General features: G+C 45.6%; 1 protein-coding gene across 2 annotated transcripts in view; it reads left to right on the forward strand.

Moving 5' to 3' along the window:
* Positions 1 to 13,758, forward strand: part of LOC121876624 (protein Wnt-5b-like) — a 76,899-nt gene that overhangs the window by 32,821 nt on the left and 30,320 nt on the right. For both annotated transcript variants that reach the window (XM_042381904.1, XM_042381903.1), the window contains one exon: positions 1,940 to 3,101. In XM_042381904.1, coding sequence (XP_042237838.1) covers positions 3,022 to 3,101 — 80 coding nt within the window. In that variant the 5' untranslated portion in view covers positions 1,940 to 3,021. The remainder of the gene's footprint in view (positions 1 to 1,939; positions 3,102 to 13,758) is intronic.

A 13,758-nucleotide genomic window follows, 5' to 3' on the forward strand; every position in this document is an offset into this window, starting at 1 on the left:
GGGGGTGTGTGGTGGAGGTGTGATGATGTGAGGAGGTGTGTGATGGAGGGGGTGTGTGTGGTGGAGGAGGTGTGTGGTGGAGGAGGGTGTGATGGAGGGGTGTGTGGTGGAGTGTGATGGAGGGTGTGGTGGGTGGAGGGTGTGGTGGAGTGTGGAGGATGGAGTGGGTGGAGGAGGTGTGGTGGAGGAGGTGTGTGATGGAGGGGGTGTGTGGTGGAGGAGGTGTGTGATGGAGGGGGTGTGTGATGGAGGGGTGTGTGGTGGAGGAGGTGTGTGATGGAGGAGGTGTGTGATGGAGGAGGAGTGTGATGGAGAAAGTCGAGGGTCAGCAGTAACCAGACAACACAAGTGATTTTCTGAAGGCCATAATAAGTTTAGTTGAGGATATGACTGTTTATATGCTCTACCAGTATACTTATATACCATACCAGTATACATCTATACATTTATACATGTATACTAACACATTTTAACGGAGCATTTGTTAATTCGACCAAAAAAAAAACAGAGGATAAGCAACGGGAAATATGACAACGTGAAAACATTTGATTAATGCAAAAAAAGGTCACGGATGAATTTACTGTCATGGGACCAGCCAGTAGTGTGTGTGTGTGTGTGTGTGTTCCAACTCATAACACGGATGCTGGGGTGTGTACCATAATGAGGGTGTAGCAGGCCACCCCCACACTATTGTTCCATAATGATCCTTATTGTGGAAACTCTCCCCCATAACTACTTTTCCCTCCAGATAAAATTTAACGACAGCTGACCGTCTTTCCCACAATAGGACCGTAAACTTGGGGATCTTTTCCGTATTGTTGTATTGGGTTTGACAAAGTTCCTGTTCCGGCTTGTTATATAGACACTTTGCTTCTCTTCCATCTGTATTTATCAACGTTCTCTCTTCCTTCTTTCTAACCTGTGATCTGAAGAAGGGTCACCGTCTACTGGGTGTCTTCTAGAGGCATAAGATTTAACACTAAGATCTTGTAAACATTCCTGGGAGTTAATTCTTAAACCTTCGTACGTTAGGTTTGTTTTTGTCTTCACTAAATGGATTTGTAACGCCGCATTAACTCACTCACTTTGGTTAAGGTGCTGTTATGGCAACCAAAATAACGTCGGAATTCTATACGGAAAGTTTACCCTAACGTCAGTCAAAGCGAAACATTGTATACAAGTCTGTGAGGTTACGGATGCTTTATCACTGTCGGCGTTTATTGACATTCTGTTCATCTTTCATTCAGCGCCCCGTCAACTCCCCTATCAGCGTCCCGCGTCAACTATCCCGTCAGCACCTGTCAATTTTTTTCTCAGCGTCTCATCAACTTTTCTTTGGCGTATCGTCACAGTTACTATCAATATGAGCGTCGTGATCACAACCCGTCAGTGCCCCAGTCGCTCCCTTGTGTATCCCTGTCGGCTTTTCATTCGACGTGTGTCCTTCAGCGTGTTGCACAGCGCCTTGTCGACCTCCCTGTCAGACGCAGTAAAATGACAGTAATTGCCTGCCTGCCAGACAACTACCACTTGTCCGACACGATAAATACCATTCGCTTCTGACTCCAAACATTATATATTCGTGATGGTAGACATCACGAACCTCAGCGCCGAGCATTAAACCCTGATAACGCTTCACACTCTACATTTTCAACATTAAGTTTTATATATTACTAGCTCTTAAGCATCACAATTTACAATGCAATAAATTATAATGAATAGTAAAACTCGGTAAAGCCAAATATTTAGTGTTAGTGAGGATTAATGATAGCTGCTAATAGCGCCTAATGTTATACGTACTGGTGCAAGCACCTGGCAGGTATACGTTGAATATATTCCGAGGATGTGGTTTGTCTCTGTGTTGTAGTGTTTGGTGGTTAACATAACGGTAAGTTACTCCATCGAACATTGGTTAATTTGTCTGTTTCTTATCTTGCAGCATCGGGTGAGAGACGAGGACCACGGCACAACACCACACGGGGACAACACATAGCGGCGGCAGTAGAGGAGGAGGACGCCCGCGGCCTCGACGGGTGATGGCCAGACCCTGTCCTCCTGCCACTGCCTGCGTCTCACCCACGCTGCGACAACGACGGCCTCTGCACCCACCAGCTCTCTTTACATCACTACTCAGTCACTGACTCTCTTGAAGGATGACCACCGGGGTGTCGATTTGCTGTGCAGTGGTTGTGAGTGTACGACGTAGTGGGGCCACACGCCTTACTGCAGCTTAAGATGCTCACCACAAAGTCCTGCTCACTCTCCTGGGCCGTGTAGTCTACCTGGGTGCATATACGGTGGCTCTAATGGAAGAACTAGAGAGTTACTGTGACTCGTCTGTGGTTTTCGGAAACAGTATGAAAAAGATACCCAGATGCCAAGATGTAGTTCCTTCCCTTTACCCTCCGCGCGTAGATCTGTGTACCTCTGTCCGAGTGTAGGTCAGCATCCAAGAGATAAAGCAACGCTGTTTATAGCTGCGGTGCTGGTGTGTTGTGGCGCGACGATGGACTGCTGTAGTCACCTAAGACTCACCTTCACCCACAGTGACGGAGACGACTAAATTGTCTGAGAGAAAATCAACAAAAAGGATTCCGCGGACAGACATTTGTGTGTGATGGTGTGGTGATAGCGTCCACCACTGAAATTTTTGAGGAAGTGTGACTAGAGCGTAGAACTTGTAAAAAGAAATCCGGTTTTGTATCAGAAGCATCACCAGCGAGTGTCCCAACCACTACCGCAGCTTCGACGCTACTATTGTACTACTGAAACTACTACTACATCCCCAACCCTCATCACCACCACACCCGACTACTGTGCTGCCTGCTGTCACCACCACAACCAGGAAGACCCTCGAGTACCACTACAACTCACCACTACTAGCATCACTACCAACACCTTCAGCTGCCACTACAACCCACCGCCACCACCACTACCTGAGCACCAGCACAAGCCTCACCCTCGGCAGGAAGGAACAACACCACCAGCGCCTCCCACAGTAGCAAGAGTCGAGTAGCCAAGATGCAGAGCGTGAGGGGCGTGGTGTGCGTGGTTGTGGTGGTAGCGGCGTTATCCTGGCAACACGTCGCGGCTACCTGGTGGTAAGTACAGTCCAACAACACACATGTCTTCTATCTCTAATAAATTGTATACATACTGATTGCCACCATCGTCGTCTCAACCTCACAGAGAACATATAGACGAGGTATGTTGTTGAGTACCTGTGGTTGGTGAGTGATAATGATGATGGTAATAATAATAATAATAATAATAATAATAATAATAATAATAATAACAAATGCAACAACAGAAAAGAACACTCCATATCATACTGTAATTATATAATAACTACAGTTGAACCAGATCTCCCAAACACTCTCAATTAACAAAATATAATTACAGTAATCTAAATTAATTACTCCTGCCTGAAATTTACTGAAAGAGGAACAATTACAGGGTTAGGTATATAATGGATACACTGTAATCATATTTGTCGATTATACTCTTTATTTTATGTATAATTATAGAAAAAACAGCCTATTGGTTAATCGTAGTAGCTGTGCTTATATGTATGTTCACTTTGTAAATTAAATAATATATCGGCAATATTATAATCGTATAAAGACGATTATATAAATATAATGACGATAATAGATGATTATATCCCTGAGAAATATACAGCGTACATTATAGATTATGAATTATATATTATGCATTGTCGGGCCTTATATTGGTTATGGAAACAAGCAAATATAGATCCAACTCAAATGAATAAGATAATTTACAGCAGATTATAGATCACTACACCTTATATATCAACGATTATAGAACCATATATGATAATTACACAAAACTATATCCCAAAATGATATATAAATTACGCTGAGACTCTCCCCGAGGAGACCAAAATTTTAAGTCGAGAAATTTGAGGAAAAGACCTGGTTAAGTGAATGTATGTAGTTAAGGTAGAGTCTCAGTGTGATCCAGTCGCCATATTGGTTGCATTATTTTTTTTTAAGTTTAGTCACATACTTCAATTGTCTTCAGTTATGAGGAATTTATTGGAACGTTTGAGAATGTGTAGTCAGGTAAACTCACAACACTGGTAGGGTTTACTGTGCTGTTAACTCACGGCACTGTTGGTAGGCTTATATCATCAAAGGTCATCCGTCGTTGACCTAGAGATTCCACCTCTATAGTCTATGGTCCTCACAGCCTCACTATAATTGACCTTAAATCATCTTTGGGATATTAAAGTCGTTTTGAACTCTGAATCTATTTCGTGTTATCCCGTGAACAGCGATGGTGTGTGTGTGTGTGTGTGTGTGTGTGTTTGTGTGTGTGTGTGTGTGTGTGTGTGTGTAAGAAATACTAACAATAATAATAATTAACGGTTTATTGAAAAAATTCTGCGGCCCGAAGGCTGAAAATATACATTGGACATAAATGACTTATTACATACATTGGTGGTTTAACAAAAGCCTTCATTAGAGAAAGGTAAAGGAACATACAGTGAACATACAGATTAATGTTTACAGTGGAGGTCACGTAGATCTTGTGCGCTGAGGTGTTGAACAGCAGACTCGTAGTGTAGTAACTCCCTCACAGATGGTGTTAGGAGGGGCCTCACATGGTGTGTGTGTGTGTGTGTGTGTGTGTGTTTAATGATGGTAGTGAGATAGGTAGATCTACACCTACAGTAGCGGCCAACCAGCGTTAAGATCACTACCTGGTAGCGTACAGGTCACCAGGTGGTGGTAGTGTGTGTTGGGGGGGGGGGGCTGCAAATCCCTTCAGGTCTATCCCGCCATGTGCAGGTACACTCCTTCCCTACCCCCCCTACCCCCTCTCCCCCACCACGCTGCCTCGCCCACACAACCTTCCCCACTTCCCTCCCCTCTCCCCTGTTCCTCGCCCCTCCCCTCCCTCCGCCACTGAGGGGGACCCGCCCCCATTGTGTGGATGATGGCCGGGGTTATTGGATCTTTAGTCTGAAATTTGAGTGGGGATATATTATGATCCTCTTATTAGTGATGGCTGGAGGTGGCCCCCTCCCTCACTCCCTGTGTGTGTGTGTGTGTGTGTGTATTCCCACAGTCGTGTGTGTTGATTCTTCCCTGTCTGTTGAACACTTCCAGACATCCTATTTTCATCTAACTCTCCGATAATAATTGGTCTTATTCTAGGAGTTATTTACTGTCTCGTGACATCCAGTGATGGAGGTCTTAAGTCCACTGTTGATCTGTCCAACGTGCAGTGTTCTGACCCGCGGCTGCCGCTTCACTTTCTCAGGTTCTTGTTGTCTCGTCCTCTGGGTTCTTTTGAAGGAGTTTCTTTTCTTTCTCCTCTGGTTAGGATAAACAGGATATTTTCTTGATGAAGTTTGTGTTTGTGTATCAATTTTACGTTTAATGCGACGTATTTTACGTGTGAGTCAACAGTGATAGTATGATTGTACACGATACTATTTCAAATATCTTGAGTAAGTTATGTTAACTTCATCAACAAGTTGAGGGGATAATTTACCACACGGCCTGCCTCCTATCCAGTAAGTGCGGCGTTATTCACAAGTTCTTATGTCTTACAGTAACTCTGTAGAAGACGTGTACAGTAAGTCTTAGAAATATAATATGCAGTACACATGAGCCACACCGACACAAGTTATCACCCTGACACAACCAGCACAAGTAGTCGTCCATCAGCCGTGTAGCTGTCTCCACCTCTCTCACACACACACACACACACACACACACACACACACACACACACACACACACATTGAGCGGGTTTCGACGCTGGTGTTTGCTTAGTCTAGAGTTTCACAGTAAATGTTGTGTGGAAGAGTTAACTAACAAAGGAAAGTGAATGACTGTCAGATATAAACCACAATGGAGGCTGCACAGTACGAGAAACACAGCTCAAACTCTTTCCTCAGACAACAGATTACACGGAGTGGTTCCTGACCTACCATCACTTAGCGCCACTATTGGTGTATGCAACAATCTCACTGGGGTAAAATCTTGTCATAGTCTCCTAGATGGCGGTCGTGACCACTGATTGTAGTAAGAACCGGAGAGAAGATGGATCCTCTTTGGGTGAGGCGAAGGAAGCGTCAACTTTTTCACCCCAAATGACCGATAAAACCCATATATTTGTTATATCTTTCGCTGTCATGTGTGTCCACTATACCGAGCCAACCTCCTATCACAAGAAACACCAGGGGCAAGGACCAATCACCTCACTTCATGCCCTCAGAAGCGTGGATTTTGTTTGTAAGCACTTGTAGGCAACCACTGTGAAGGCTGACCACTCAGATCATTATCTTAACCACCATCAGTACTACTGTTATTATGATTCACTGAGGGATTATTTACACGTCCTCACCCAACTTTCTGGTTGATGGCTGACTGGTTGATGGCTGGCTGGTTGATGGCTGACTGGTTGATGACTGACTGGTTGATGACTGGCCGGTTGATGGCTGGCTGGTTGATGGCTGACTGGTTGATGACTGACTGGTTGATGGCTGGTTGATGACTGGCTGGTTGATGGCTGACTGATGACTGGTTGATGGCTGGCCGGTTGATGGCTGGCCGGTTGATGGCTGGCCGGTTGATGGCTGACTGGTTGATGGCTGACTGGTTGATGACTGGCTGGTTGATGGCTGACTGGTTGATGACTGGCTGGTTGATGGCTGACTGGTTGATGGCTGACTGGTTGATGACTGGCTGGTTGATGACTGACTGGTTGATGACTGGCTGGTTGATGACTGGCTGGTTGATGGGACTTGATGGCTGGCTGGTTGATGGCTGACTGGTTGATGACTGGCTGGTTGATGACTGGCTGGTTGATGACTGACTGGTTGATGGCTGGCTGGTTGATGGCTGACTGGTTGATGACTGGCTGGTTGATGGCTTGCTGGGAAGAATTATAAAGGTGTGAAAGGTTGGATGAGCCACAGGTTATCGAAGAACCGTAGTGAGAAAGAGAGAGTTGACAAAATACATAACAGTGAAGCACGAATATAACTTAACTGTAAAAAAATAAGAAGGAAGAAGAGAAATAGATGTGTGTGTGTGTGTGTGTGTGTGTGTGTGTGTGTGTGTGTGTGTGTGCGTGCCCAAGAGACAATGTTGTCAAGAGGTGAGGCAGGGATTGACAGGGCTGGGGTTGACAGGGTAGCGGATGACGGGGCTGGCGTTAACGGGCTAGGGTTGTCAAGGCTGGGGTTGATAGGATAGGGGATGACGGGGCTGAGGTTGACAGGGTAGGGCTTGACAGGGCTGGGGTTAACAGGGCTGGGGTTGACGGGCTGACATGGGGTAGGGGTGACGGGGTGGCAGTATCGTCCCGAGGCTGTGGTTCGCGTGTCATCTGGTCCAGCCCTTTCTGTATTCACAACGACCCAGCAGGCATGGGAGTCAGGCCCGCCTCGCCTACCGTCCCCCGCCCCGCCTACCGTCCCCCGCCCCTCCTGCTGCTGACCCACACAACACCCCTCTGCTGACCCACACAACACCTGCTGACCCACACAACACCTGCTGACCCACACAACACCTGCTGACCCACACAACACCCACACTGACCCACACAACACCTGCTACTGGTCCTCACAACACCTGCTGACCACACCTGACCCACACAACACCTGCTGCTGACCCACACAACACCTGCTACTGGTCCACACAACACCCGCTGCTGACCCAGACAACACCTGCTACTGACCCACACAACACCTGCTGTCCCACACAACACCTGCTACTGGTCCACTCAACACCTGCTGAGCCACACAACACCCGCTGCTGACCCACACAGTACTTGCGGATGACCCACACACCTGCTGACCCAGACAACACCTGCTACTGGTCCACTCAACACCTGCTGACCCAGACAACACCTAACTCACACAACACCTGCTGGATTTGCATATATCCTCACCTAATAGACTTTCATATATCTCCACCTGTTGGACTTTCATTCAAATGTTTTATACTATTAGTTCTTGTTAACGTTTTGTGAGGTCAGGTTAGATCAGGTCAGGTCAAGTTGGGTGTAGTAGGTTAAGTCAGGTTAGGTCAATGTTAGGCTAGGTTAGGTCAGGTTAGGTCAGGTCAGCTCAAGTTGGGTGTAGTAGGTTAGGTCAATGTTAGGCTAGGTTAGGTCAGGTTAGGTCAGGTCAGCTCAAGTTGGGTGTAGGTTAGGTTAAGTCAGGTTAGGTCAATGTTAGGTTTGGTCAGGTCAGCTCAGCTCAAGTTGGGTGTAGGTTGTCAGGTTAGGTCAATGTTAGGCTAGGTTAGGTCAGGTCAGGTCAAGTTGGGTGTAGTAGGTTAAGTCAGGTTAGGTCAATGTTAGGCTAGGTTAGGTCAGGTTAGGTCAGGTCAGCTCAAGTTGGGTGTAGTAGGTTACGTCAGGTTAGGTCAATGTTAGGCTAGGTTAGGTTAGGTCAGCTCAAGTTGGGTGTAGGTTAGGTTAAGTCGGGTCAGTTCAGTTCAAGTTGGGTGTAGTGTGTAGGTTAGGTAAGTCGAGTTAGGTTAGGTCAAGGTTAAGTTAGGTCAAGTTGGGTTAATTTACCGTTATTTGTGAATCTGTATGAGTATGAAAACGACCAAGAGTTTAGGTGGCGATGTTTACACCTGTTAAAGCTTACACTCACATGTTTACCTCTTGTGTATGTTAATGTTAGCTTGAATACCTTTACACTCACCTAATTCATTTATTATAACATATATCGTATTCACCAGTTGAGTAATTCACTTGAACGTTGAAAATTATTTGTATATCAAGTAACTCCTGAATTTCAAGGGGAATATTTTTACTTTACCTTTGGATAATAAAAACACTATAAATCAAATGTTACGCTGAATATTGTGTTTATATACTGTTACTGAGAAGCTTACGTCCTTTGCCCCACTCTGCCGCCCCGCCCCACTCCGCCCCACCCCGCCCCGCCCCGCCGTCGCTCCACATACCTTCCCAGAAGTAAGTTGTCTCGGTATGAGTGGCGGGTTTTTGTGGCGGTGTTGTATGAGTTACTTGTGGTACCTGGAGGTGATGGTTGGTCACTTCTCGGTATCACAGTGCTCATTGTTATTGGGAGGAGTCACCACACAACACTATATTATGTAATTTGCCACAAGCTGTGAGAATTTTGAAGTGGGTGCTTGTGGTGGTGAGGAAGAAAAATCTCTCTGAACTATACACGGGGCAGCTCCACTCTCCAGGTAATACACAACTCTACCTGGGTAACAAGATGGTTAAACCATTGATTGAAGATAAGTAATGTAGGCTAACTATAAAAGATGCGTGAAAACAAGCGAATACAATAAGGAGATTGTATGAAAATGTGTACAGTACAAAGGGGAATAATCTGTGTCACTGATGGCAACTGTGACCAGGTGGTGTAGTGAAGGCGTAGTAATTACAGACATTTACTTGACATTCACACAACATAACTAACACGACATTACGATATGCTTTCATGGAAGACAGTAACAAGAAAAACAAATAATTTACTCAACAGTTCTTATTAGTGGTTCACAGTAATTCTTTTAAAATGATGATAGTTAATACGTAAACCAGTTCGTTAGTTTCCCCGGGGTAAAATTCTTCCTGTCCATATCGTTGACTCAGGTTATGGCAGGGTAGTGAGACGCCACTCGTGACACCTGGCGGGTTGATGGTCCATAATGCATAGTCCAGTTACCGTATTTATCTATATTTTTTGGATTTATTGTTTACATGTTTGATATGTGTGGATCTCAACTACCGTGTGGATTGTTATAACGTCACTGTCCACCAACTGATGCCCTCCACACACACACACACACTGTTCAGAGTCAGTGTTCAAACTGCTTTTTTGTGGGTCATTGAACATTAAGCAGCTGGTGTGAGGAAGGGAGTGCCATGATGGAGCCTGACGGTAGAGATGGAAGGAGAGTGGATGCGGGTGTTGACTCTGAAGCCATCAAGTGTCTATGGTCGATTACCACAAGACACACGGGAGAGAGGCGAGTGTTGTACTGTTGTTCTCCCTCTACTGGACTGTTATCCTCCTCACACTAAGAAAATCTCACCAATAACACGAGTTCATCTGCTCTGCTTTATATGACGCACCGTCTTAAAGCAACCAGCTCCTAATCCTCAGGACTTTAAGGAATTTCTCTCAGACTTTAACTCAAGGAGGTTCTCTAAGATGCAACACCCGCGGTCACACTCACAGCCACAGTACGAGGTTCAATTAACATTTCCGAGAAGTAGCCTCAGCAGACCATCACTCATGGATCATTGTAGTGGGACTTAATACCTGGTGTAATGTGGACGTTCATCATGTACCGCCTCATCCACTGGCCGCGTTCACCACACCCACCACAAGACACATGGCTTACTTCCTACCACCAGGGACCAGAAGAGGCTTTACAACTACTACTCTTAAGAAACCTTTTGCGGAATCCACTACAATAAACTATGTGATCTCCGGGTACTTATGCCTTCACTGACGTAATTTAGAGATAAAATTTCTGTGAACGAAACTATAATAACTAACCATTTTGTTGCGTAAACCCTGAACACCTGCACTGAAATTAACAAGACGTGTTTTACTATTTTTTTTCCTTTAGCGACAATCACCTGGTCTGTCTTGACATTCACAGTAATTGAACTTCCCCAGAATTAATATATTAGATCTGAAATTCTCTTAGAATGTCGTCATCATGTTATTAAAGATTACAGAAGAGTTTGAACCTTTCCTGGAGGTTTAACACACACACACACACACACACACCTTGTTTACCCAGCGGTCACCACATTTAGGTAGCTGTGGCCTCGTCGGAAGGGACAGGAAACACGTGGTGGAATGTTAAGGTTCCTCATTTTACTTGTGCTAGGTGGGTATTGTTAGTGGGTAGTTTGTGTGGGTATTGTTAGGTGGGTAGTATTAGATGGGTATTGTTAGTGGGTAGTTTGTGTGGGTATTGTTAGGTGGGTAGTATTAGATGGGTATTGTTAGTGGGTGGTGTTTTCCTGATAGTGTCAGCTAAGTGTGCCAACAGGGGGGAGTCAGCCAGTCATTGTCAGCCAGGAAGTAAAGGGGGGGGGGCATCCGTCAGTCTTTCAGTCATCTTTTCGATCAGTAATCGGTTTATAAGATCAATGATCAATCAGTGTTCGATGATGAGCGTTGAGGTAATTACCATAATCACCTGGTTAGTCCTTAAGCACTATTGATGCCAGGCTGCCCTCTAGGCCTCGTGGGGTCGGTCGGCTTACCTGCAGTGATGAAGGAGCACAACGTCAACAGCTATGAACAAACAGTGACTGCACAGAGAAAGCTGGTGGTATTTGGAACAAGCCATTGGTATATAGGCACAGGCCATTGGTATATAGGGACAAGCCATTGGTATATAGGGACAAGCCATTGGTATATAGGGACAGGCCATTGGTATATAGGGACAAGTCATTGGTACTTGAAGCAAGCCATAAGTATCTGAGACAACCCAGGGACAAGGCGGAGAGAAGACAGGGACAAACCAGGGTGGAGGGTCTGGCTGTAGAGGGCGCGGCTTATATGACGTGTTGGGGGAGACAACCTACAATTACCTGGTCAAGTGATTAACACGGTGATGAGCCCAGGGATACCTTACCTGCTCCTACACTCTCTCGCTCACTCATTCGTTCGCTCACGTACACTCTCACCAACTCACTCGCTCACTCATTCGTTTGCTCACGTTTACTCTCACTAACTCACTCACTCGCTCATTCACTCATTCATTCGCTCACGTACACTCTCACCAACTCACTCACTCATTCACGTACACTCTCACCAACTCACTGGCTCACTCATTCGTTCGCTCACGTTCACTCTCACTAACTCACTCACTCGCTCTCTCAGTCACTCACATCAAATAAGAACACGAAGAATGTTTGCTTTAAATTAACATTATTAGTATATGGGACAGTTTTTGCTATTTACATATTGTTTTAACTTGATAACTTTGATGTAGGTTTGGTTAGGTTAAGTTAGGTTAGTTGTATGGGATTGGGCTAAATTAGGAAGGTACTGAGACTGGGAGGGAGGTGGGTTGAGGATGTCTTTACCAGGATCAAGGGTTAAATTTGGGGTAAATATGGAACCTGGGAGACTGGTTTTATCTTGGGTCGTGGCGGCAGGTGTGAGATGAGGACAGATGAGGGGGGGTCTATGGTTAGGTTAGATAAGTTACTTTAAAAGGACTTGGTTAATGATTAAAGAGATTTTTCCATTAGTGAGTTGAGAGTGAAGGGATCTTGTTCTGGACTGAAGTAATTATATATTTGACTTTGTGTGACAGTATGTTTGGCATAGTACCTAATAGTGTTTGTTTCCTGGAGTTTATTGATATTTCCAATGTGCGTAGGAGCTTGTTCGTATTACTTTCCCATAAGCAGGAACGATTGAGTGACGGAGAGAACTCAGATGTGTTCGTAAGGATAAAATGAGGTGATAAAGAATTCCACACCAAAATGACTGGTTTATGCAGTGTTGTCAGCCATGTTAAGGTCCCGGGTGAACTGGGAGTAAAATTCTCATAAACCATCCCATGGGCCAGATAGTACATGTCTGGGCAGGGGAAGAGAGGCACTCACAGGTGTCAGGTCTTTGTGCACCTCCTTTATATCAAGCAAGTTATGGGCGGCTGACTGGGGTGCATGCGTCGTGTTCCTTCCTCCACAGTCAAACAACACTCACGGTCACTATGTACTGGGGACTCTTGCTCGTTTGATACTTAAAGCCAGTCTTAAGAGTCTTCAGATTCCCTCACGCGTCTCCTTACACTCGCGCTATTTATGTGTTGTGTCTGTATCAGGAATAAGGACTTCACTTGGCAGGATATTGTTGACATCCTAACATGTAAATCTTAGACGTTCCTAGAGCGTCAGGCCGTGTGTGAGGTCCAGTATTGTGTTGGCAGCAAGCTCAGGTTTTTTATCGGTGTGTCTCCGTAACCCGCGGCCCACTGTGACACGTCCATTGTCATAGATCGCGTCTTCTATATACTTTGTCGTAAAAATAATACACCGCTTGAAGTAGAACATCTTGACACTAAACTCATTCTGCCTGCTGGCCCACACGGGGTATCATTTGTGGGTGACGGGGTGAGACGCCAGGGCCCGCCATGTTTGAAGAAGTTCATAATGACCTTGTGGGCAAAAGACAGTTGGATCCAGATGTGTGTGTGTGTGTGACAGTGTGGGTGAGGGAGGAGTGTGGAGGATGAGGGAGGAGTATGGAGGATGAAGGAAGGGTGTAGAGGGTGAGGGAGGGTGAGGGAGGAGTGGGGAGGGTGAGGGAGGAGTGTAGTGGGTGAGAGAGGGGTGTAGAGGGTGAAGGGGGAGTGTGGTGGGTGAAAGAGAGGTGTGGAGGATGAGGGAGGAGTGTGGTGGGTGAGTTAGAGCCGCCAGCACCTGTTACTAATTGCTGGTGGTAGATACCTTTTGTTTATCAGGCAGGAGGAGGGCAGAGGTGGCGGCCTGGACGCTGGCCACGCCCCCACCACACATTAATCACTCCACACACCGAGGCGACCTGACCGTCTTCAACCCACCTCAGATTCCATTATCATTTGTCTTACAGAATGAGATATGTGGAAAAAAAACAGAAAACAGACAAAAAATTAGATTTTTTTTGTATGTGTGTTTTTCATCGACTTGGTAAATTAAATAATGTTGTATCAGTTGTTTGTGAACCGGTTGGATGGTTTTGGTTCACTCTTTTGTCCTCATCTC

Source organism: Homarus americanus, unplaced genomic scaffold, assembly GCF_018991925.1.
Source record: "Homarus americanus isolate GMGI-L3 unplaced genomic scaffold, GMGI_Hamer_2.0 scaffold28, whole genome shotgun sequence".
Lineage (NCBI taxonomy): Eukaryota > Metazoa > Arthropoda > Malacostraca > Decapoda > Nephropidae > Homarus > Homarus americanus.